The 25,441-nt window shown below is 46.8% G+C and overlaps 1 protein-coding gene across 4 annotated transcripts; it reads left to right on the top strand.

Moving 5' to 3' along the window:
- Positions 1 to 4,218: 4,218 nt before the first annotated feature.
- On the top strand, positions 4,219 to 25,279 carry RD3 (RD3 regulator of GUCY2D). Of its 4 annotated transcripts, none has more exons than XR_010612776.1 (4): positions 4,219 to 4,311; positions 14,313 to 14,622; positions 22,121 to 23,201; positions 24,986 to 25,279. XR_010612776.1 is itself a non-coding variant. In XM_065679359.1 (4 exons), exons 3-4 carry the CDS (start codon positions 14,327 to 14,329, stop codon positions 22,416 to 22,418), a joined length of 594 nt encoding a protein of 197 aa, XP_065535431.1. In that variant the 5' UTR covers positions 9,573 to 9,784; positions 9,907 to 10,268; positions 14,313 to 14,326; the 3' UTR covers positions 22,419 to 25,279. The 4 variants fall into 4 exon arrangements, 3 of the variants coding, with proteins under 3 accessions (XP_065535430.1, XP_065535431.1, XP_065535432.1); XM_065679359.1 differs by lacking the exon at positions 4,219 to 4,311 and adding exons at positions 9,573 to 9,784; positions 9,907 to 10,268 and having other exon boundaries at positions 22,121 to 25,279; XM_065679358.1 differs by having other exon boundaries at positions 22,121 to 25,279.
- Positions 25,280 to 25,441: the final 162 nt, after the last annotated feature.

The following is a 25,441-nucleotide window of genomic DNA, read 5'->3' as shown; positions in this document are numbered from 1 at the left end:
AAAAAGGTGATATTAGCGACTGTGACAGCCTTTGAGATGTGGTCATTTTAAAAGCCAACAACCTTGATAATACCCTTTGGAGATTACTGTTTGTTAATAGTGCACATTAGGAATCAAGCAATCAGAGAGAGTGCAATTAAGTGCATAATCACAGATATTTTTGACATCTGTCTACTTATAGGCTCTATGGCAGGTTTTTTTTGCATCTCCCCCCTTGCAGCCTAAGTGTCTTCAATTAATTTATCACGACCATCTGTGTTGTAATTTTTGCTGCTCAGCTTGCCTTTCTACATCTGGTTTTTGGCTGAATATTTCATGACACTTCATCATTTTCACTCACAGCGCTAAAAATACAGAATTAATATTTGTTGGGATGCTCACTGAAGTTAATCCACAATTAAACAGGCCACTACACTTCTGCTAAACGATTCTTAATGATGGTGAGCACAAAGGCAAGAAGGAAGGACCAACATTTTAACACCTGTGTGTCAGGTTTCCTGGCACTGCCTACCTCAGGTGCACAGAGGCAAAACCATCAGTGGTTCTGTCAGCTCTGAATCCCCACCTTAAAGGATGTTTCAGGGAGAAGGGGCTATGTCATGGCTGGAAGGTTATTCGGTTATTGTTTTCTGGATAGTCTCCATGAGTGACCATCAGTGGTTTTGCGGGCCGTAGCTGACTGCAATCACTGCAACAGGGTTCTGTAGTACACAAGGAGCAGTGTACATCCAGCCTCTCTTCACTGATCACAGTACATCAGATGGAATATGCAGTTAAAGCTGGCTGCACTGAGTGGGCAATGCATGCAGCAAAGATGAAATGTGTTGGTTGTCACTTCCTAGTGCCATCAAGGTTAGGGGCATAGTGCTCCTAATAGTAACTCATTCCACCTCCCTACAGTGAAGCAAATGTTTTCTATTGCTTTCCCAGTGTCCTTTGAAATGTTCAGCTTGGGGGCTCATTCACAATAAATACTTGTCCATTACACAAATCTGTTGTCTGAAGTGATTGCTTCTGCCTGATTTTCTTTCCTTAAATTTCTTCCTTTAGTTAATACTAATTTTAAGTGACCTTTTTCCACTCCTGGCAGTGTAGCACGATGTGATTCTGTTTTCAGTGGCTTCAGTATCTTTAGGCTTTAGTAAATCATAGCAACTGTCATCTCCTCCTAAATGAGAGAAGAACAAAAAGCAAACATCAGAGCCTACTCAGATACAGCAACAGGCCTCTCACTCAGGAGCTTGTACAAGAGAAATGCTTTTCACTATCGCAAGAACTATCTTTGTAATGACATTATGGTAAGTTTATCTAGGACAAAAGTCCTTGATGAAATACAAGTCTGTCTGCAATAGTCCTATCCAAGAGGTTTTCCTGAGAAAGACCTGTATAGCGTGTTCTTCATCCAGCTGTGCCCTGGGACACAATATCCAAGTATCTGCCTCTTTTACTGACCCACGATACTAATATTCTGAGTTGATTTTTTTGACCTTCTGGTTTGTGGTCCCTGATGGCAGTATGATACCTCTGGGGTGAGGGGACACCCCACAGCCGCTGAAGTATCAAATCCAAGCCTTGTTTAGCACAGCCTCATGCCCACAACGGAGTGCAGGGAGAAAGGGGCAGCCCCCCAGTGAGGTGGAAAAGGAAGAGACATTCACTAGGAAAGCCTGGGTAACACTGCCGGTTTTCCCAAAGGAGCCTCAGCCACGAAAAGGCTGGGACTGCTGCTAAAGACTGAATGAACTTTCTCTTTTCTGCTTATAGTGCACTTCTGTGTGGGTGGGCTGACTGGAGTGGAAGTAAACAGCAGGAAGAAGACCTCCCCAGTGATAAACTGCTTTGCTGAGCGCAAACAAGCACTGCAAAAATATGACAAATAGCTCTGAAAGTGGCACTTTTCTAAGCCGGGTTTTAAGCCTGTGAAAAAGGCAACGGTCCCACTGTGAGCCCCATTATATTCATTGGTATGCTTCACCAACTTAGCCAAAAACCAGCAGGGCGGATATAACCCTACCGCATTATGCTTGACTTCTATCAGGGATGGAGTGAGATCTTTTGCTTGTGGTTGGACCCATGCAGATTGAAGAAGCCCCTCTTTAGTGCCAGTGCCAGAGGTCTGTGACTTTGGCACTGAAACGTGAAGGCTGTACAGCTCCCATCACAGGGGCCTGCAGCCTGGGCTTCGTAATGCGCTCAGGTGAGTCAGGGCAGCATCTGATAAATCACACAAAACAGCAGTCCCGAATGGGCAGCGCTACAAATGATAATGGTGAAACTCGATAATCATGGAATTGTCCTGGAAAACATAACATGGAATAAATCTTTACCCTGTCTACCTTACCAGAGCACTAAGCAATGGGTGGTTTGAACGCTGACTGATCAGGTAAGTCCTATCAGTAGAACAGCAGGAGAACCCTTGGTTTCAACTGCTTAATAAGGTATAGGAGAGATAAATGACTTTTTTCATTGTGATGCTTATACGTCTGTAAAGAAATGCTCCTGAAGATATTCCCCAGTCACCACTGTCTCAAATTCATGGCAGGAATTTCCCATGAATTCACCACACTGAAAATACAACACCTCATTTGCCTGGCCCCGAAGTATTTTCAAGACGGGGTTTGTTCTGCATTAGTCAGAGTTGATGGCTGTTGACAGAAGTTTTAATGGGTGAAAATGTAAAGGTCTTCAGCCATTTAAGATGGCTTTTAATTAAAACTCAACGATCCCGTGTTGAGCAGAGCACAGCCAGAATGTCATAAACCTCTGCAGACAGGGTGGTGGGCTGGGCTGGAGCTGGGGACAGACACGTAATCCTCCACAGATAATTAGAGCAGAAAATGCTTCTAATCTCTTTGTTAGTCTGGTTTTGTTATTTGATCTAATAATAAACTAGACAAAAGGAAAAGAAGTCCTCATACATTTTAATTTAGACTGCGCTGGGCTTCTTTTAGCCCGCAGTGTTTTAGCTGGTCTGTTTTGATTTATGCATGTACAGTACAGACCAGCATGGTTTCCAGGCCACTTCTCACTCTTTTTCACCTCACTGACCTCTCACTAAATACAGCTCTCCTGATCTTTTAATAGACATAGCCGCTCCTCATGGTTTTCCAGACCCACACACACCCCTTGCAGCTCCCAGTGCACAGGGCCGTTCTTGTAACGTGCTTGTTTCGCAGATGGAGCTGTTCCCTCTGACGCTGCATGTCCTTCACCTTCCCAGCGGCACAAATCTCCGTCCTTAGCCTCCTCCTCTTCACCTCCCTCATTCCCTTCTACCTCCCGCGCCAACCCCTCATCATTCTTCGTCGCTCTAAACCCAGTGAAACCTGTGACCCATGACTGAAGCCCTTTGGACAGCTCTAGCTACTGCTGGAAGCCCTGGTGATAAATAAATGAGAGAGATCGGTCGATGACAATCTGAAGATGAGCCAGTGTGCGCTCGCAGCCCAGAAACCACCCGTGTGCTGGGCCGCATCACCAGCAGTGAGGCCAGCAGGTCGAGGGGGTGATCCTGCCCCTCTGCTCTGGCGAGACCCCACTTGCAGCACTGTGTGCAGGGCTGGTGTCCTCAGCATGAGAAGGACATGGATCTGTTGGAGAAGGTCCAGAGGAGGCCACGAGGATGCTCAGGGGCTGCAGCACCTCCTGTATGGAGACAGGCTGAGAACACTGGGGCTGTTCAGCCTGGAGAAGAGAAGCTGCGTGGAGACCTCAGAGCGGCTTCCAGTGTCTGAAGGGGGCTACAAGGATGCTGGAGAGGGACCCTTCATCAGGGACTGCAGCGACAGGACAAGGGGTGATGGGTTCAGACTGAAACAGGGCAAGTTCAGGTTAGATCTAAGGCAGAAGCTCTTCCCTGTGAGGGTGCTGAGGCGCTGGCACAGGGTGCCCAGAGAAGCTGTGGCTGCCCCATCCCTGGCAGTGCTCAAGGCCAGGTTGGACACAGGGGCTTGGAGCAAGCTGCTCCAGTGGAAGGGGTCCCTGCCCGGGGCAGGGGTTGGGGCTGGGTGAGCTTTAAGGTCCCTTCATCCCAAACCGCCCCGTGACTCCGAGGTTCCACGGCGCCGTTATTTATCACTGCACATTCAATCTGCAGAGCGGGCCCCCGCGGGGGTCGGCGCCGTCCCGGGGGCTGGGCCCTGCGGCCGGGAGCGCGCCGCCCCTGGGTCAAACCTCTTCAGCGTGGTCGCCATGGCAACAGCAACTGCCGGCGGGGGAGCGGTGGACGCGCCTGAGCCCGCCGGCGGCTCCGCTCAACTTCGGCGGAGCGGCGGCGCTGAGGCCGGGCCGGGCCGGGGGCCGGTGACCGCGGTAAGGAGGAGGGGACGCTGCTGGCGGCGGGCGGGCGGGCGGAGGTGGTGCCGAGCGGGGCGCGGAGTGCCCGCGTCCGCGGGTATCGCTGCCCGAGCCGAGCGGCTCCTGCACGCCCTGGAGCCGTGAGGCGCCGGGCTGAGGGGGGGAGGCTGAGGGATGGAGCCCCCGGCGCTTCGTAAAGTGCGGATTGTGCTGTGAATTCCGCCCGTTTCTTCACAGAGGCGGCTGAGCTGCCCATAGAAACCCCACAAAGTTCTCAGGGTTTGGAGGGACTTTTAAACGGGCACCGAGCTCTGCCCGAGTCCCGAAGCGCATTGGTTTTGACGGGTACCTTGTCGAGGTACGGCACCAAGCCCCGATAGCTCCAGAGCCCTGCCGTAAACACAGCTGTGATCCCTCGTCAGCAGGGCTAATCCCTACCCCAGCGTGGATTTAAGCTGGCGGGGCCACTCTAGAGGGCTTCACTTCAAGCCCTGTCCTCTTTCCTTCGCTGAGCCCGGCTCCCTCTGCCCGCACAGGAGCGCCGCTGCCCGAGGTGAGGCGGGATGGGTGGGCAGGGAAGGGGCTGGGGTGCTCCAGCTCTAACCCCAGGCTGGGCTCGGGCACGGCTGCCTGCATGGCTGAGCGCTGGGTGACCGGTTACATAAAGAGTAGGCAGCCGGGGAGGAAAGCGTGGTTTGTGCTGCTTTAAACTTATCCCACTCGTGTTTCAGATCTCTCACATTAAACACCTGCCCTAGTACGTGTCTTCTGTGTGGAACCCCGATGTTTAGTAACGCCAGCCGCTAAGGCCGGTCAGATAGCTGTGGAGTGATGGCAGTGTGACTGAGAACCCACTACGCACCGTACATCACTTACTGCTAACACGCTAGTTAAAATCTGTTTCCAGACAGCGCTCTTCATTGCTTATGCTTCTCTGTGGATGGGCCGTAGGTGGTTCATACAAGAGAAGGGTGAGCTTTCCCAGAGCTCTGCCGGTTGCTCCCTGTGCTGTATGTGATCCCTCCAGAGAGAGGCTCAGATTTTAACTCGGTATTCTTCTTTCGGGTGCTATTTTAAAGCGATGTGTATTTTTAAGTAACTCCTGTCACCAAACTTTAACACTGGTCCTAGTGTTCTTCAGTACAGAGACAACTCATGCTAGTCGTTGTGCAGTGAATTGAGACACAGTGAGACTTTGGGGATCTCCGGTCAACATTCTTTCTGAGAGATACCGTAACCAAGTGTCAGTACTGAATAGAAATGTACAGGCATCCATTAAAATGCATTCTTGCCTTATGATGCTGTGAGTTACTCCTGCTCTCACAGAAGAATCAGTCCTCAGTCTGGGTGGCAAATGCACACCCATTTTCACAGCACTTTGTCTGGTCTATGCCACTACGTATGAATAAAACCCCCAAAACTTCAGTGGACCTCACAACAGGTGAGATAGGCTTTTGGGTCTGAGTTTCAAGCTCTTACTTTAAGTAATCCTGCAGGTATAAGTATCTGCAGTGAATGACAGTATTAGAAAGTCTAGTTTGTGCCATGACTGCTCTTTTAATAACACTGTGTAGCTACAGTGACAGTAGAATAAGAGAAAGGAGCTGGGGATCTGAGTTTCAATTTTGAAAGCCTTTCGTGGAGCCTTCCATTGGATGCTCTTGTTGCTATTGCTTTATGCAGCAATACAGGGGGTTATTTATTTATTTACTTATTTTTCCTATGGTTTAAGTAGTTTTAGTAACAGGAAACCTATTTATCTGTGTTACCTTCTGAACTCTCATCTCCATGGCTGAATGAATGGTGAAGAATATTTTAGGTCTCTCTGTCCTGACTGGAAACCTGGCTTTGTAGTCTGCAGGGATCAAAGAAAGATACAGAATTGAAGGTGTGTTTGATCCAGCACAGCAAGAGCTGAGCAAAGTGTAGGAGTTTTAATAACAAGGCAGGCAAACAGAGCAGATCAGTGTGTTTTAACTTCCTCCCTTCAGCAGGTGTAGGTAACAGTCCAGTATAGGTTGTATTTCATAGAGTGTTTTTATGGTTGCTATTAGAAAATACTGTTTAGAGCATGAGTGGGAATTTGGCATGAAAATAGTCCTGTTTCTCAGCAGATGGAACTCATTTGCTCTCATAAGTAGACAAACTGTAAAATGCTACTCTGCTTCATAAGCAGATTTGAGTAACACCCACCCTTTTGCTTCTGCAGATAACACAAAGATTATCTTCTGTAGAGAGTCCCAGTCATTAGCAGAGCTCTAGGCTCTTCCATCCCTTTTTCTTTAAGATCTGTGGACTGGATTTTCATCTGCAGTTAATCAACAGAGCTCTTTTATTTACTTTGGTGAGGCAAACCTGGTTTATGTTAGTGCAGTTCTATGGCACATCATGAAGTGGTACCTGTTAGATCAGCTACCTTGTCTCCTCGCATTTTGGCTGGCGACTGAAAAATACCTTTCTCCTTCATACAGGAGCTTGGAGCCCAGTTCATGCTGAATTCTTGCTTCTTTACCCCCCTTGGAATCAAAGGGCAGATGTAAAATGCATCAGAGAGACTTGTTTTCTAAAAGATTGGAGCTCTAGGGATGTATTACAATTTAAACAGATGCTGGGGAGGTGAGAGCAATATTTGTGTGTGTGTTCTCCATTTTAAACAAGTTCATTACAAAACATCTTTTGAGGGCTACTAGCTGTAGAAAAAGTGACATACCCATGTGTACCACAGAAGGGCTTTCAAGCTTTCCCTTGTAGAAATGGTACCACTTTTGTTTCTCTTTTGTGTTGCAGCACCTTGTAGTACACTCTGACTGTAGTTATGCTAGCTAGCAGTGAATTTTAGTCATGCACATTCACAAAGGGCTTAAATGACTTGTAACTCTCCTTGGCAATTGCACCAGACAAAGCCCCAGCCCATTTCTATAACACAGAGAATGCAGTCTGCTGGAGAAAAAAACCACTAAGCAGAAATTAGGCTGTACGCTGAATGGCAGCATGGCTCTCACACGTTTGTGAGAGCACTTGTCATTCAGAAGCAGCCTTAGGCAGCAGCAGGAGCTGTCAGCCTGCAGCAGGCTGGTCAGATCAGGAGCACTGCCCTGCCAGGGGCAGACAGGCATTACCTGGCACACTGTGGCCTGCTGAGTGCCACGGTGCCCTGTCACGTCAGCTCAGTCCTAGACACTGCTGTGAGGCTATTTTTGCTGTCCTCAACACCTGCAGCTATGAAGACTTGACAGTAAATAATGTTCCATTTAAAACGTTGGCTCCATCCCCTGTACTTCTATTATTCCGAACTCCTTGCTGCTTGTGACAGGGTCATGTCCTTCAATGCACTTTAACTGCGATTTCTTTTTTGTTTTGGTCCAGAAATAGCTGGTGTCCATCACAGCAAGAGAATCGGTACACTCATAAAGCACAACACAGGTTCTCTGCTGTGGTCTGTAAGCACACCTCTGAGTGTCCCCAGCAGTTCTCTCTTCGCATTCTGCAGGTCAGCATGAGGAACGCTGCTGTATTAGCATCGTTATATATGCATTGCTTCGAAGTTTCTTGATTGAAAAGCTCTAGCTACTGCTTTTTCAGCATTAATTGCCTCGTAGCAACTTTGGCAGATAGATGTGGGCTCTCTGGCTGAGGTTATAATAATTTCCAGTAAGATTATAGTCGTGTGGCAATGTGTAAACACCATGGACTTCCACTCCACTAAATAAGAATGGAGATTCCAGACAGATAGGAAGTAGGGTTCTTTGGACCCTAGTAAGGTAAAAACTTCTGTATGGAGAGGATAAAGAACTCTGCAAAAAAGCGGTGGAGAACAGAGAACAGGGATCCTTTTACAAAGCTATGATGGACTATATTAATAAAACTGAGAATGCGTTGGCAGCAGTTTCTTGAATTAGAATTTGCTAAGATTCTTTGTTCGGAACAGAATCAAAATGTCTTTATTACAGAAGCAATCGCATTTGGGGTTGACCTGTGATGTTGCTGCTACTCAGTGCCACTCCGTGCAGGTACAGCAAGCAGCACAGCCATGGCTACAAAGTCTGCAGGAGAAGCTGGTTAAATGTTGCATCAGTGAGCACACACACAATTCAGGGATGGGGGTAGCCAAGCTGGCTTTAATCTACCCATGAGGTGCAGTCTAGGGAGATACTGGATATCCTTTGCTATCCAAAGGATGCTGAATTTTTCTGGTTAATGAAAGAAGAAAAAGAAGAAGGGAAAATGTTTAATATGGTCTTCAATTTGATAGCCTCTGTTTTCCCTGTGACTGCGTGTCTCTTTAAATAAGTACAGTTATGAACACAATTTGGGGATGGAGCCTGTCTCACTTCTCTTAGAAATAACCTTCCTTTTTTGTTACCCTCTCATCTGGTATGTGTGGAAAAAGTAGTTCTGTCTCTCTGATCCCTGGCAGTAAGGAATTACCCATAAGAAGGGAGGGAAAGCATTTCCCAGCTCCTCAGCCCAGTAGTTTGTTGGTATGCTTTGCCTGGATGCAGTGGATTTCCTGGGACTCTGTCTGTAGCCAGCTGAGTGACAACATTTCCATTGACATCACTGGACTTTGGATTAGGCTGTTCATCATTTGGATTAGATGTTCATCCTCTACAAAGCAAAAGGATCCTGCTGCTTGACTTTGGGTTTACCAGAAAGCAGCCCAGCTTTAGCAAGTCTAGCAAGTGGTGATCCACACTGCCATAGCCTGAAGAAGGCTGATGTCTGTCAGGTTATATGAACAGCCTGCAGCTGGCCAAAGAACACCCAAAGAGCAAGCTACAGAAACATACTGTCTTTGTTAGTAGAAGAGCTAGGAAAGGCTGAAATCCTGTTCTGGGCAGGTGAAAAACAAGACATGTGAACTCCAATACTTATTCTGATTCTTTGGTGCATCCTCTGGAGCAAGAAATGGAAATCATATTGGGAAATATGGGAGAAGGTGAAAAAGTAGGAGACAAGATGAAATTGTCCAGAACCTGCCACGAGAAGAGAATGGAAAGAGCTGTAAAGTATGTGAGGAGGAGACCTGAGGGATTGCTGACAACATGGAGAACAGAAATGAGATTTGGAGGAAGGCAAAAAGCTTCTTTCGAACTAAAGCTAACAGGAACCTTTCACATGCAGAACTCTAGAGGGACTTACTGGCAGTCACTAGACACTGAAGCAAGCCCTCCAAGGCTGTGTGGGAGGAAGGGAGGTACCCCAGACTTCAACACAGCTGAAGTAAATGCGTGCTTAAAACGCTGTGAGGTGGTTGGTCACACTTGCAGTCAGCGGAGGGAGGGGAAGGTTTATCGTCTAGACAAAGGTCTACGGTGGGTGAGGCAAAAGTCTTGAAACCCAGATCAGTTTCTGGAGTGGAATGTGTGTAAACCGCTCTGCGATTTTGGTTGGGGGACACCAGAGTAGTTCCTCAGCTGGCTTCTGTCAGCTCCCAGGATAGCCTCTTACAAGGAATCAGAAAATGGGCTCACTGTGCAACATAAAGGTCTGTATTCAGATGGGGCAATGCCTCTTTCTTTCAGTAATTGTAAAGTGAATGCTTGCCGAGTGTGAATTTGTCCTTTTCCCCTGTAAAAATGCCAGGCTGAAACTTTTGCCTTCTTTCAGTTGCCTGCATCCTGCCAACAGTCCTTTGAGCCTTTCCTACTAGGAAAGCCATTCTGAACCATTTAATGATCAGCCTGCATGTGAGCTTTCAATTAAAACCAGCAGCCACAATTAATGGAGCCCACAGGATCTTCTGCAGGCTGCAAAGACCAGTAGTGGGAAGAGTGGTGGCTTGTCAAGCCTGCTAAAGAGATGGCCAGTTTCCAGCTCTCAAAAGGAGGAGATGATGGATGAGAGATGGGGAAGGAAACAATCTCATACAAACAAGACTCCCTTAGGAGCAGCCAGCACAAGCTGCCAGTGAGCGTGAAATGCTTGCATAGGATTTGTCTTCATTTGAGAACAGGCCATTTCCACTGCAGGTAAGGTGCTTTTCTTACTTTGTACTCTTCTCTCATGGAAGCGGATTTTCAAGTGATGTATGGGAGACAAGTGGAAGCCCCGTTCAGAGTCAGTGGTGTCCATGTTCCCATATGAAAAGCAGAACTGCCTTTTACCAGTGCTTTATGAAAGCTTTGGGACAGAGCAGAGCTCAGATTCAGCAGCCTTGCTCAGACAAAGTTACCCAAAACACTTTCCTAGCTGATTGTTCACTGCAGTACCAGTGCTAGGTAAAAGGGTTCTCCTCCTGCAGAACTGCTTCCTTTGGGGGAGACCTGAGACATAAAGCATAAAGGCAGTAGGAACAGCTGAGGACCATGTGAAAGCCAGGGCAGGTCAAATTAGAGCCCAGGTCTCCTTGCTCTCTTTTCCAGTTCTGACCACTGAATTCCCCTCTTGCTCTTCTAATGAACAAAAGAGCTGCTGAGCTTGGAATAGCTGGAAGGGCATTCCTCAGCTTCACAGTTACACTGATTTACCCCTGACACATTGAGGTCAGCAGAGTTACGCCAACGTGAGATCAGGTCATAGCCAGAATAAGTGCAAAGCAAGCTAACCCTTTGCTGGTGTAATACAGAAGGGCATGCTCACCTTCATCAGATGAAGGCACAAATGGAAACAATAATGATACATGAATTGGTCAGGTATCTGTAAAACTTATGAAAAATTGCTGTTGTCACATAAACTGAAAAGAAACAGGAGACTTTAAAATCATTTACAACCTCTCATGGTCTGTTATGCTGCTCACTTTTGCTAGGAGGGCTTACCTATGTGATACATAAGTGGTGGGATGAAGGAATGGGCCTTAAGTTTTAAGGACCTTCATCCTGAATAGTGTGTAATGGTGAATGGAGGCTACCATGTAGCAGGATCCAGGTACATGTGAGGAAGGTGGGATTATGGAGTTGAAGCTTTCAGCACATCAGTTCCAACCTGAGCTCATTCACATGTCTTGGGCAGGTATTTCAGCAGCAGGCAGGCAGAGCACTGTGTGCTGCTTTGAGAGCTGTTAGCTGGACTCACCCTGGCCATGAAAGCAAATGAAAGGACCTGCTGCTCCTCCTCCTGCTGAGCACAGAAATGAGAGAGGAGCAAGATTACTTCCAGCAGCTGCTGACTATGGCTGCTATCATAAGGATAATCATAGGTGATACTCCAGGGCAAGAGCAGTCACTACAGCAATCTCTCACGTGTAAGCACTGTAAAGCAGCAAAGGTATTAATGTTTGTACAGTTTCAGAGGAGTGCCTGTGGCCTTGCTCACCTAGCTAGCTAGATGTGTCCTGTGGAAGCTGTCACTCCTGGAGACACTGGTGTTGCTTGCTGGGAGAGGTAGGGTAGAGGGCTAGAGAAATGAGTCCTTTGGTGCACTTTGGCAAACTTGCTGGTTCTAGAAAAGATTATGCATTAGATCCTGAACTAATTTCATACCCAGACACTGTACAGACTGTCCATGGGTTTGGAGCGTTTTCCGTACTGAAATGGTGTGACATATTTACATAACATGAACATTTTTGAAAGAGGACAAGGCTACATTATTGCAAGTGATAAAGGCATGAAAGCAACTGAAGCGTCCTTCTCACCTGGTGCAGATGGTGATGGTTTTCCAGGCAATGAAGGCAGAATCCTATTGACCATTGCTATTCTAGGGAGTCTGGAAGCTTATGTCTGTCAGCAATAATGGGAGTACTGGGTAGTTATGAGCTTTTGGTGATCTGCATTGTCACTAAAGGCTCTAGGCCGCAGTACAGCAGCTTAAATCAAAAGCCTATTTTTCTCCTTTTCATGTCTCTCTTTGTGTATGTGTCTCATCACTGAGGACTTGCTCTGGCCCTGCAGCATGAGGCTCTTCAGTCATTACCTTCATGTTAACTCCATCTCCTGCTTGGGCTGCTGCCAAGAGTAGCTTTTTGGTAATCCCAGCTGCAACGCTTATTTGTGCCACCCCTTCTCCCTGGGGGCTAAAGGAAGGGAGCAACAAGGCACGTAAGTGTGCTGTGTGAAGAAACAGATGCTGTTTTGCTCCTGCTCATGTCCCTAGTGCCTGCTTTGGATTCCATTGTGTTTAAATACAAATACAATAGTTAATAACTTTGTTCCATGCATTGTCCTCTTGAAGTGACTCCAAGAAGGAACTGGCCAGGTGGAGAGTTAAATCCATCTTTTGCTCAGCTGATTGGTGCAGTTTGTTCTGCCTTCTCCATGTTCCCAGCAGCAGAAACCTCTCACTTAGAAGTAATAACAATTTAAACCTTAATATGCGGCTACTTCCCTGTCAGCCCAGCCTCAGTTCCCTTGACACTGGTGGTAATGCTCTTCTAGCATGGCTGATAATTCAACTTCAGTTTCTAGAAGATGCTGCAGCCTTTCCTGCTTGCAACAGCACATTTGCTAAATAATGAGTAAAGCTCTGCCTGGCCTTGTAGTTACTGTACCTATTGCTTCTGCCAGGGCTACCCAAGTACAGGTGAGCTCTACCACTTACATTACAGCAGCAGCAAGCCTACCCAGGTGGACTGGGTTTTTGAGGCAAGGTTTTGGTAGCAGGGAGGCTACAGGGGTGGCTCCTGTGAGAAGCTGCAGCCAGAGAGAGGAGTGAGAACATGGGAGAAAAACAGCTCTGCAGGTACCAGTCAGTGAAGAAGGAGGCAGGAGGTGCTCCAGAGCAGAGACTCCATTGCAGCCCATGGTGCAGCCTATGGGGGGGCAGCTGTGCCCCACAGCTCATGGAGGGTAATGGCTGGAGGAGATTTCCACCTGCAGCCCATGAAAGACCCTATGCTGGAGCAGGGGGATGCCCAAAGGAAGCTGTGACCCCATGGGAAGCCCACGCTGGAGCAGGTTTGCTGCAGGAGCTGTGACCCTGTAGGGGACTCAGGCTGGAGCAGCCTGATCCTGAAGGATGCACCCCATGCAAGGCACCCAGGCTGGAGCAGCCTGTTCCTGAAGGATGCACCCCATGCAAGGCACCCAGGCTGGAGCAGCCTGTTCCTGAAGGATGCACCCCATGGAAGGCACCCAGGCTGGAGCAGTTTGAGAACTGCAGCTCATGGGAGGACTCACGCTGAAGTTCATGCAGGACTTGTCTTCTACGGAGAGACCTTACTCTGGAGCAGGGGAGGAGTGCGAGGAGTCCTCCCCTGGGGAGGAAGGAGCAGCAGAGACAACGTGTGATGAACTGACCACAGCCCCCATTCCCATCCCCTGGGGCACTCAGGGGGAGGAGGTGGAGGATTCGGGAGTGAAGTTGAGCCTGGGAAGAAGGGAGGGGTGGGGGAAGGTGTTCTAAGCTTTGGGTTATTTCTCATCATCCTGCTGTGGTTTGATTGGTAACAATTTAATGTCCCCAGGTGGGGTCTGTTCTGCCTGTGCCGGTAACTGGTGAGTGTCTCTCCCTGTCCTCGTCTCAACCCACGAGCCTTTTGGTGTATTTGCTCTCCCCTGTCTGGCTGAGGAGGGCAGTGACAGAGCAGCATTGGTGGGCACCTGGTGTCCAGCCAGGGCCAACCCACCACACCAGGTCACCTCTCCTGCCCTTGTCCCTAAGGATCTCCTGCTGGCTAGAATATGACTCCCAGCGAATGTTCGACTCCGTGTGTTGAGTTTTTCATATAGGGTTGCTGCAAGGTCATGCCCTCCCATGAGGATTCAGACAGGCAAACCTTAGCTCTAGTTTTTCCATGTGGGAAGGAGAATGCTTCCCATCCTGACCTGGAGGAAGCAAGGCATCCTTATTCCTTAACTCCAGACATAGAACTGTGACTGTCACTTCAATGATGCGGTGATGGGCAGTGCAAGGGAACTGTCTCTTCCCCCTTTGCCTCACCCTCTGCACAGGTTGGCCACCGCAGGTGAGATTTCTCAAGGTGCTCAGCACCCCTTAGTCCTAACTGGCTAATCCAGTTGCAGTGTTAGGTAAACAACAGACTCGGGGGCATGCAGGGGAGAACGTTCTTGGCTGAGGTTGGTGATGATGGCACTGTTCCTTTTCTCTCTTTCCCTACCCTCAACCCCCTCCCCATGAAGACACGCAGAGCACTATGTCACTGGCCTCCTGGTTCCGGTGGAATGAGCCCCCAAGCCGCATTTCCCAGAAGAGCCCCACGGAAATGGTGGTGGAGACGCTCATGATGGAGCTGAGCTGGCAGATCAAGCAGGCAGAGAAGCAGCAGCGAGAGCGAGAGAATGAGTATCGCAAGATCAAGACTGGGGTGGACTACGGCTGGCTGGTCAGCTATCCAAAGCAGAGCTATGATATCAGCCCAGGAGAACGCCTGCAGCTGGAGGATATGTGTACCAAAATCCACCCTTCCTATTGTGGGCCTGTCATACTCAGGTACAGTAAAAGATGTGCTGATACAGACCTTTCCTTTCCTCCTCTCCTCTTTCTGATACGTGAGCAGGGAGGGAGAGTGGTTTGAACCAACAGAACCAAAACTTGGCATCTTGTATGGTAAGTCATGCTGGGACAGGGTCTCTGTGGAAGAAGAGAAACCTGATGTTTTAAGCTAGTTTAATGTGGTATCATTTCCTCCATAAAGTTACTAAATGCCACTTCCCCCTGAGACTGGCTTGAGTCCTTTACGCTCCTGAGTAGCCAGAGAAGCTTTGTCTTGTCTGATGAACAGTTACCATTCCAGCATTGTGATGGCTTCTGCTTCAGTTTTTAGAATCCATAGAATAAGTGAGGTTTAAAGGGACTTCTGGAGATGCATGCTTCAACCTACTCAAAGTAGGGCAAACTTCAAAGTTAGATCAGGCTACTCAGGGCCTTGTGCTGTCTATTGTTGAATATCTCTGAGGGTGGAGATTCCACAGCCTCTGAACAACCTGCTTTGGTGCTTATCCACTCTCACTGGAGCCTTCCTTCCTTGGTTTAAGCTGTCCAGCAGGTCTATTAAGGCATTTGTCCCCAGTGTCCAGACTAGTCAAAAGGTTCTATTGTGTTTTTTAGCCTGTGAGCCAAGTATTCCCAGAGAAAGGAGGGATTGCATGCTTCTCCCTCCCTCCACACCCTTCATGTGGATTAGGAGGCAGGTGGGGCATGCTGTTGGCTGGAACAGCTACGTGGTATTTCTGCCTTCTGCACTGTACATACAGATACAGCCTCTTGGACTTGCTGCTGAGCCTTTCAAGTGCTAGATCTAGGTTCGCTGCTGGCCAGCTGTGTAACCTTCAGTGAAAATGTCTTCAGAAATAGATCTAAGCCTGCTCTAGCACCCAAGCTGGGGGAAAGGAGGTGACTTTCTTCCTCTGGGGGACGTGTTCTATCTTCTCACTGAGCACAGCGCAGTCCACCTTAGCCAAAGCCAAGATGTGAAATGGGCCTGTATAATCCACTTCCCCTCTTCCAACATATTCTTCAGCCAGGATTAGAAACAAAACAGTCCTGGCAGGCCATATACAAAGGGATTCCCAACACCCTGCAGTCACTCACTGCATGTGATGGCACCCGTTTTTCTCTTGAACAAATGAATCTACAGCTCCTGAATTACAACTGGAAGAGGGCTGGAAAGAGCTCGTCCTTTGTCTTACCTCTCTAGCCCTCATCTGCCCTAGGGCTGAACCTTGGAGGCAAGCTGGCACAGGGCTTTGGCTCTTGCAGAGGCTGTCATTGTGGCGGAATTGGAAATCTGGGCTCATTGAGGTTCTTCCCAGTGGAAGTTTGCTGGAAACAGCACCTGCCTTACATTTGTCTAACTCCAAGCTATGCTGTAAACAAGCCACTTCAAAGCCCTTGGGGTTCAGAGTTATTTTCACCCTCCCCAGGGCCACAGAACAAGGGCTGCCTGGAAAACAGGTTATCTCCATGGGAGCAGGCTTCAGCCGCTGGAGCTGGGAGGCTTCATCAGCTCCCTCACAAAAGAGTATTAAGCTGAGCCATCTACAGCTTGCTCCTGCTTTGTTCATACAAAGATGTGTGTTTTCAGTGCTGCTTCTAGTGCTTGTTCAGGATTCAGCGTACTGCTGGCGGTAGAGAAACATACTCAACAACACTGGTGGGCTCTGTGTGGGCATGATTGCAAAAGGATAAAACCATCCTCCTAAAATCCTCTTAGAAATTGCTCTTATAGGCTATCACAAATTGTACTACAGTGTGAGTCAAGAAGTGGCATGGTTTTGTTTATTCCATACCATGGTTAGCAGAGCCACATTAAATAAATGAGACTTGCATAACGTCTATTGGTTCAATTCCCTGATTGAGAAGGGAATGCCATAGCCACAATAACAGCAGAACTGGACTGGGTCAAAGGTCTGTTTGATCTGATGTGCGGTCTGTTTGTGACACAGTGCCAGTAGCATCAGCGAAAGGAAAAGAGAAAAGAACAGGGCAAGCAAATACAACAGTGTGGACAATTACAGTATCTTGCATTTAGCCTCCAGCTTACTGTGCCTTGGAGACTTTTGGAGCCAGAAGCGGCCTTTCTGTCCGTAATTGCCCTCTGTGGCTTTTTCTTTCAGTAGGTTTCTTAGGTCGTGGTGTTTTGCTTTTCTTGGTTCTGAACACATGTAAATGTTAGCATTTGTGGCACCCCAAGGCAGAGTTCTACATCTGAACTAGAGCTCTGCTAGAGAAAACTGTATTTCGCTTGTCTTAAAACTAGTATGGATTAGTTGTATTCGATAAACCCTTTGTCTTGTGTTGGAAATGTGAACAGTTGACCCTTCTTCTTTTCTACCTTCTCACCCAGAGCCCTGTGGTTCAGAAATCTTCATTATTATTATGGAAACAATTAAAAAGGATGGGGCTTGCCATGCTAGGAGCTGCAAATGCACAACAGAAAGAAGGAGCACGCAATCTAACTAAAAGACGGCCAGAACAGGATAAATTCTCCTCTCAGACAGTGAGATAACATGGAGATTTTAATAACTTCCCCAAAACTGCCTAAGAGCAGTACAATAGGAATTCAGGTGAAATGGCCACATTTGCAGTGTAGTACTTTAATCACCAGATTATTGCACTGCTGATGTTTCCTCTTGAATACTCTGTGACTTTCTAATATGTAGCAACTGGAAGAAAAATCTTCCACTTATGATCTACAAGTTTACATTTGGAAATTCAAATGCAGAGCATGAACCTTACTAAAGCCCTTGGTTCTGGTTGAAATACTAAGCTGGATCCTTTCCCTTCCAGCTTGGGCATCTTAAGAGGTGAAATCCTTTCTGATGTACTCAACATGCATGTAATACTTCAATCACACAAATGGCATGCACCTTATAAGGCTGCACTGTTTGTTTCCTTTGTGTCACACGAAGTCTCCTCCTTTGGGAGATTCGGAGCTCAGGATCAAAACCAGAACAAAACACTTTGGTCTGAGTTATCAGAGATGTGACTTTTATTCTCCAAAGGTCTTCTAAATGCTTACCCAAGTTGTCCTTTTCTGTGGCTAGTCGTATCTGCTGAGAAGCAGAGTGTCGCCAAGTTTATTCCTTTAGATGTGGACAAGGCTGGAAAGGAGCACTTCTGAAATAGGAGGGATTTTCCTTCAGATCCAGTTTGCCTGGGTTTGTATTTCAGGTCAATAGAAACTTCTCTTTGAGTCACTTGAAATTCTGGAAGGGCTCAAGTGCACTGCTAATACCATTAGACTCTGATTCACCTCATACAAATGAAGCTATTGCATTCAGGTGTAACTCAGCTTTAGGTTACCGGGTTGGAGATCAGAGACTAGATTTCAAATGAAATCCTGGAGCCATTTGCAGGAAGTGTCAGTGATTTTTGGTGAGGCCCTTGGTACCTGCCATGGTTAAACTGAACAAGTAGACTAGTAGCTTGCTAATACAGAACGCTAGGGTTTTGCCATCCTTCCTCAGCTTAAGCTCTCATCAGAGCTGTTCCATTTCTTTCAGTTTCAGCAAAAGTGAAACAGTAAAAGCCTAATATGGGAAGGTAAACCTGCATTTTGGTGATCTGTTGTTAATACTGCAGGCCAAGGACTGTAGTTTCCTAAGGACTGCGTATAGCTGGAGTGGACTTCCTATGCTTGAATGTAAGACAAATGCCTAAAACCAGACATGGATTTATTCACTATCATGAGCTTAAGTTTGAGGTGCTATGAGTCAGTGAATGCCACGGTCCTTTGGGAGTCAAGCAGCCTTCTCTAGCAAAGCTCTGCATAGCTCTAAAACATAACCAGAATCTCTGCTCAAAATACAGATTCAGGAGTCAGCAGCTAATTATCAGCACTAAGCAGCCCATGTTTTCTTTGAGTGACTAAATCTACTTAGAGCTCCCAGTTCAGACAGGCACTCAGGAGTACACTGAACTATAAGCACACTGTTTAAGTCCACGGACTTCCATTGGATTTAAGAGGTCTTTAAAGTTCAGGCTGTACTTAGGAAACCTACTGAACTGGGGACCTACAGAATAACATGGGCAGGTGACAGTGCTTTACAAAAGCAGTGCCAGTAGGAGCCAAGTGCTGTCAGATTCCTCAGTTCTACTGGCTGTACAAGGAGATGGAAGGCTCACAGTATAAAGAACAAATTTGTTTGAACTGTGATTAGAATACAGCCTGGAGTGGGGAATGTGCTCATCCCTCTGTGTGTGTGTGTATACATGCTTTCCAGGCTGCTTTGCTGGTTCAAGGTGAGTTTTGTTGATGGTCACGTCTAAGACTGTGAGACTTGCATAATGTATGAGAGATTGGCTACCAGGAGTATCATCACTTGTTTCACAGATAAGATAGGTATACTTTTCTGATGAATAAGGAAACCATGTTGAGGGATTTCTGGATATGGATGTGCAGTTGCCCAGTCTGGAATTATTCCATGCAAAAGTGTAAGGGTGTTAACCTGTGCTAGAAGGTAGGTGAGCCTTGTGCAATTTTTTTTCTGCTTAATTCCATTGAGCAGCTTTGCATGGAGCTTGTTTCCCAGGATACAAGCCCATATTCCTTGATTCCAGGGGTTTTACTATTTTTTAATCTGTTGCATGCTTTGTGCAGAGAGCAGATTGCTTGAACATCCAGTACATCAACTGGTTTTCGTTGGTAACTGGGAAGGACGGCTTCAGTGCTGCGTAGGTGGTTACAGCAAGCTATCTATTTCCTGACACACAGACTGGTTTAGCTAGACCTCACCCCATCAGAACCTGTCCGTCTTTTCTGCTGAGAAATAACTGTGGCATGCACACCTAATGGACTTAATGCAGGGGCTGCTCCTTACACAGACATGCTGGTACTGAAGTTAGGTGGGCATTAATAAAGGGGTGAAGTTAGTTCATCCTGTTGGGCAGGAGGAAAGGGCCCCCTTCTCCATCTGAATGAGTGTGGCTTTTCTTTGGGTGACTGGCAGACAGTCTGTTGATTCACCTTCTCTTTGTCTCTTAGACCTGCTCAAATCCATATGAAGTAGTTCTTGTGTTGGTCCTGAAAAGCCAGAGGTAAATCTTAACAGCAAAACCAATCCTTGCTGCCCTAGCTAAGGAGAGTGCAAGCAGGCAGAGAGCTACAAAGGTGGAAAGCTGATTTTTAGAGAACTATTTCAGCTAGTTTGATTGGGACTATTATTAGCAACACAGGGCATTAGTATTAGAGCTCTGTGCTTAGGGGATAAATTTGCCATCGTAACACCCGCTTTCCCTCTTGTTCCCAGAGCCACTCAGTGGTCCAGTAATAGCCTGACACATGGTGCTACTTGCTCTGGAGCCACAATCCAGCAGCATGTCACGCAGCTTCTAAAACTGGAGGCAGTGATGAGGCCTCTTGGGTGCACAATTGCCTGTACAAAAGATGTACTGATAGACATAGATACAACGTGACAGCAGCTCTCTTTAAAATACATATGAAGATAAAATAATGGAATGACTCATTCAGTTCACCTTTGCAGTAAAAACCTTTTGAAGGTGCTTTTCTCAGTAGAATTATAATGTTGTGAAGACCTGGGTTTCAATGGACTCATCTGTCTGTGCTTCTGTATAGAATAAAGGGAGAAGTGTATTTATTGTGGAAACTGTATTTTTATCTCTTTGAAAACGCAACTGAAGTGCCTCCTCAGAAAGCAGAAAGGATGTTTGCCATGTACAGCAAATCCCTCTTAGTGTTGTAACACTCAGCAAGACCAAGTCTGTTGCTCTTAGTGGCTCTGCACAACTCACTTTGGCAGTATTGTGTAAGTACTTCCATACCAATGTGAATTACAGTGCCTCAGAGGCTGTTTGCACTCTAATATTCCACATTTAGGGTTGGGGTTTTTTAGAGGGGGTGAGTTAGGAATTCAACAACTGAAATGGTTAAGGTACATCTTGGTGACTTAGGTGGGATTTGTGTCAAACTCCTCTAGCTTGACCCTGCAAGGGCCTGAAGCTTCTGCTGGAACAGATTTCCATCAGCATGCAATAGCGGTATCCCCACTGCTGTACACGTAGCTGCCAACACGTGCTGTGAGAGAAGCACACTGAAACACCTGGGATGCAGCATGCTGTTAAGATGCATGTCCAATACCAGGCCTCCACAGGGAGAGTCAAAAGGCATAAATGTACAAAGAGGCTTTTTGGTTTGTCTCTGGTTTTCTTTTGTCCTTATTATCGTGGGTTCCCTTTGATACACCATTAAGCAGTGCAGTTCCATAATGCACTAAACTTGTTACGTTCCTAAGGCTTTTAAAGAAACCAATAGGCAAGATCTTGTTCTGTGAGTTTCTGCTGTATTAGGCTTATTTAAATGCAATCCTACTGTTCTCCATCCTCATTCAGTTCTGTTGGAGGAAAGATACCAAAATGCTTACAGACCATTTAGCTTCCATTAAGTACAAATAACTGTAATTTAGCAAAGTATTACTTCAACTCTCTACTTGTAGATACAATTTTTATGTTAAGAACTATTATTACAGGAGTAGCCGTATTACCATCTGTCATACATGCATACTACTATGGAACAACTAGAATATCTATATGCCCAGTGTGTGAGTGCTAGGGGGTGGATCCCACACTTTCCAGACTGGGGGCCCCATTACCCAACAAGGTGTCAGGAATGGTATGTTCTCCTCTTGGCCCAGCCAGCAAGTCACTCAGTGACTTCAAGAACACTATCCTGCTCTGCATCTCTCCTTCCTCACCTGCAAAATAAACAGTGGGAATTCTTCACTTCCCTGGCATTAAGCTGCCTTAATAACCAACAAACATTTTGAGCTCTTTCCTGAGAAAGCACTGGAGTAATTCACACTTGTCTACTTAGATACAGCATCACGCTGCCAGTCAAGCTGAGCTGGTCCATTCTCTTGCAGAAATCCATAGGAAGATGAAATGTCACTTCACTGAATATTGGGAGACAACCAAACATGTAAGAAAGAAGAGATTTACAGGAATTTTGTTTGTCTCATGGCCACTGGGGAATGAGAACTGGAAACAAGGGAAGTCTAGTGCGACTTTCCCTGGTTTATCCCAGCTTCTGGTAAGCAGCAGTTCAGGGGTGACTCGAGCAACGATTTGCATTTGGATAATCACATTTAATGAGCAGTGATGGGGACATTTTTCACCAACTTGCTTAATCATTTTGTTTCTTAAGCTATTCATAGCACCGAGTTCTGATTTAATAGGTGTTGTGTGAAAAGAGCACTTCCTTCTGCTTCAAACTTGCCACCTTCTAGCTTTGTTTGCTGCTCCCTATTATTTCTTGTACTTATGAGAAACAGTGATTCATTGCTTCCTTACATTCTCTGTGATTTTAGAAACTTTGAGCAGATCTTCATGGCCCCTCCCTGTTGTTGTTCCCTTCTGTTCCAGGGAGTCCCATTCTGCAGGAGAGTGCAAGTTCCAAGCCTAGCACAGTGACTTGGCAGCAGTCTGTCATTTGATGGTTTTAATCAAAGCTGTGCCTTGACTGTGCTTGCAGATTCCGGCAACTCATTGCTGAATATGAACCAGAAGTGCAGGAAGTATCCCGGCTCTTCCGCTCTGCCCTGCAGGAAGCTGCTGAGAAGATCAAAGAGGAGGAAGAGGCCAAGAAGCTTGCCAGGCAATGGAACACAAAGAACAAAACCAGCCTCTCCTTAACAACGTTTAAATCCCGGTCCAGGATTTCCCCGTTCATCAGTGACATCAAGACCATCTCTGAGGATGTGGAACGGGGCACTCAGCCCACCAGGAGGGTTTGGAGCATGCCAGAATTTCGGAATGCCAAGGATTACTGACTCTGTGTTGAATAAGGTTTTTAGATCTTTCACAATCCCAGTTAACTCTTTTCTAGCTCTACTGTTTGTTCCTTCTCCCTGCCTGTCTCTTCTCTTGGAAGCTGTGTCCATAGTGACTGCTGCTGATGCTCGTGGTGTGTGACACAATTAATGACCAAACATGCTAGCCTTTCCTTTAATTTAGTAGCTAATCAGTAACCTTAAGGGCAAGGCTCACTGGCTATCCTCTCTTTATGGCTGCTTTCTTGTGGAAAATGAATTATTTTGCGATGTCTGCCTTCTCCCTTTCCCCCCCCAGCCTGGATGTAGTTATCTAGAAAAGCTTTTGGCACAAGCTAGTGAGAGCTGCTGGCTGGACCAATCTTGCTGAAAGCAAGACAGCCACTTACATGAGTAAGGCTTGCAGGATCAGGCCTGTGAGTTAAAGCTACTATCTGATTTGGAACTGAACTTCCTTTTCCAACTAATAGCCTTCCCCAGTGCTACAGGAAACTTCACAGGTAACCTCAGCACTGATCAGCTTTTGCTGACAACTCACAATCCAACCTGAGTAGAAACAGACCCCAAGCTTTTTGAGATGAAAGACCAATATTATTCCACAGCAACGAGTTTATGCATGCTCAGGTTTCTCAGGTATTTTCTCTTTTGTGCAGGCAGAACCCCCTGAACCTCGCAACTGCAGGGTAGATAGAAAGGTAACAACCTGCTGTGTAGATACACAGGCGGATACATCACCGCTGTGTCAAATGCTGTTCTTGGTCCTCAGTGTTCTGTGCTGCTGAGGTAAGTGCTCCACACCACATCCCATTAACAAGGCAGTGGGCTGAAATTAATGTTTATGGCTAAGCCTAAAAGAGTACTAAAGTGTAGCATCCATGTATAGAGGCTCTTTGTACAGCTGAAATAGTTGAGATCATTTTAACAACCTCCTGCTGTGAGTGACTGAAGGGCTCTGGTAGATGAAGGCTTGTTCTCTGTCTTCCCTCACGGGTGCTCAGAAGAGAGCTTTTCAGTATCACAGGCTGTTGGCCAGTGGGTTGATACTATTACAAAAGAACCTAGAAAAGAGAGGATCCCATCAATGCAGGTCAGTATCTCAAAGGTGGTGCCAAGAGGATGGGCCCAGTTCTTCTTAGTGGTACCCAGCAACAGCAATAGCCATAAACTGCACCACCACAAGAGTCACCTCAACACGAGGAAGAGCTTCTGCACGTGAGGGTGGCAGAGCCCTGGCACAGGCTGCCCAGGGGGTTGTGGAGTCCCCCTCTCTGGAGCCATCCCAAACCCACCTGGACACGTTCCTGGGTGCCCTGCTCTGGGTGGCCCTGCCTTGGCAGGGGTTGGACTGGATGAGCTCCAGAGGGCCCTTCCAACCCCAACCATTCTGGGAAGCTTTAGTGCAAACAGAGTAGCTTGTAGGCCAGTGTGGTTCTCCAGGGACCCTGCAGAAACAGGAAGATGCAACTGAGGAAAAGCTATTAGGGCCCTAACTCAGCAGAGGTAGGGAGAGCTCTCACCAGCAAAGGAAAGAGAATAGGACACAGTGAAAGTCATAGGTCCTGTGGAGAAGCCAAGGGCTGGGATGCTTCATGGTGACCAGTGGGAGATGGGGAAGGAAGATAGGGATTTCCCTGTATGACTGGCTATCGGAGAATCATTCAAGTGGGGTAGAGCCTCCTGGAGGACCTTGGAGCTTTCTTGTTCTTTTGTCTGTTTCCAACTCTGTTCCCTGGGGATCTTTGCAGAAGCGTGTGGGTACTACAGCCAAGATAAAAGCCTCTGAAGCTGTGCCAACTCTGGGAAGAATTCCAGTACTAGAAATGTGCACTTTCCTCCAGAGATGGGGAGGGCAGCATAAAAACCAAGATCAAGATCAAACCCTTAAGCGATCTCTAGGACTGTGGGATTCTGGCTCTTCCTCTCTCCCCTCTGGGATATCTAAAATTGAAGACAAGGATTTCTTACTAGCACCAGGCTGTAGCTTCTAGTCCCTTGGTAAAACACTGCTGTCAGCAACCCTCCTGGGGACAGAAAGCAGAAGCTCACTTTAAATCAAAACCTCAAGGCTTCCAAATACAGCATCCAGTTTGGGATGGGCTATTTCACCTCTAGGTCAGTGAGGAAGAGTTTAAAGCCTTCTGACAATCAGCTTGGTGGCTTTCAGCTGTATGTCCTTGTGAAGTAATGTGGTTGTGTGTATGAAGTAAAAACAAAGGCCTGACATCGCGTAGCCTTAGTTGTCTAAAAGATGGGGGATCTCTAGCAAGAGATTGCCACAATTTGCAGAACTCTTGTTTGGGAAAAAGTTAGTAATATATATATATACACACACACACACATATATACATACATATATATGTGTATAGATATTTGCAAGCCACTGGTGTGGTACCAAAAGCTGAGATGAGTTAATGAGTTTCAGGCTACAGCTCTCTAATTTTATTTGCTGTTTTTGACACCTTCAGTATTGATGCAATATTTGATGGCCTGCTGGGGGAGACAGGACATTCTGACACACAGCTCTTTGTTACAGTACAGTGTCTGTAATGTGCTCACTCTTTCTTAAGGAGAATCAGGAGTAACTGACTTCCCTTCACCAATGTACAAAGCCAAGGAAAATCACCTGAAGCGTGTTCACACTACCACAGCAGCCTGAGATCATACTGTGTCCTCCATTAACCAACTCCAGCTAGCAGGTACCATTGTCCTTTAACAGCCAGCAAAGGGAGACAACTCTGACTTTTGGTCAAAGCCATGGATGTGAGAGGCCAGGCTGCAGCAGTGCCTGCCACAGCTGTTCTGCCTCAACTTACCTGTCATTTCTATTTCCTCAATAAAATGTAATCCAAGCTTTTAAACAGCATCATTCTCCCTGTACCTCTCTTCTGCAAGTTACACTGGGTTCACAGTAACATCTGATGATACAGGGATATTCAGATACCAAACTGAGGTTTCTGTTCTCACTATGTGCTATCTAGTACTCTTAAAGGTATAGAAGTAGTGCCGTGTTTGCCTGTAAGCTC

The sequence above is a fragment of the Lathamus discolor genome, chromosome 5 (genome assembly GCF_037157495.1).
Source record: "Lathamus discolor isolate bLatDis1 chromosome 5, bLatDis1.hap1, whole genome shotgun sequence".
NCBI lineage: Eukaryota > Metazoa > Chordata > Aves > Psittaciformes > Psittacidae > Lathamus > Lathamus discolor.
The sequence above is the reverse complement of the archived record's forward strand: the minus strand, read 5'-3'. Positions and strand labels throughout refer to the sequence as shown.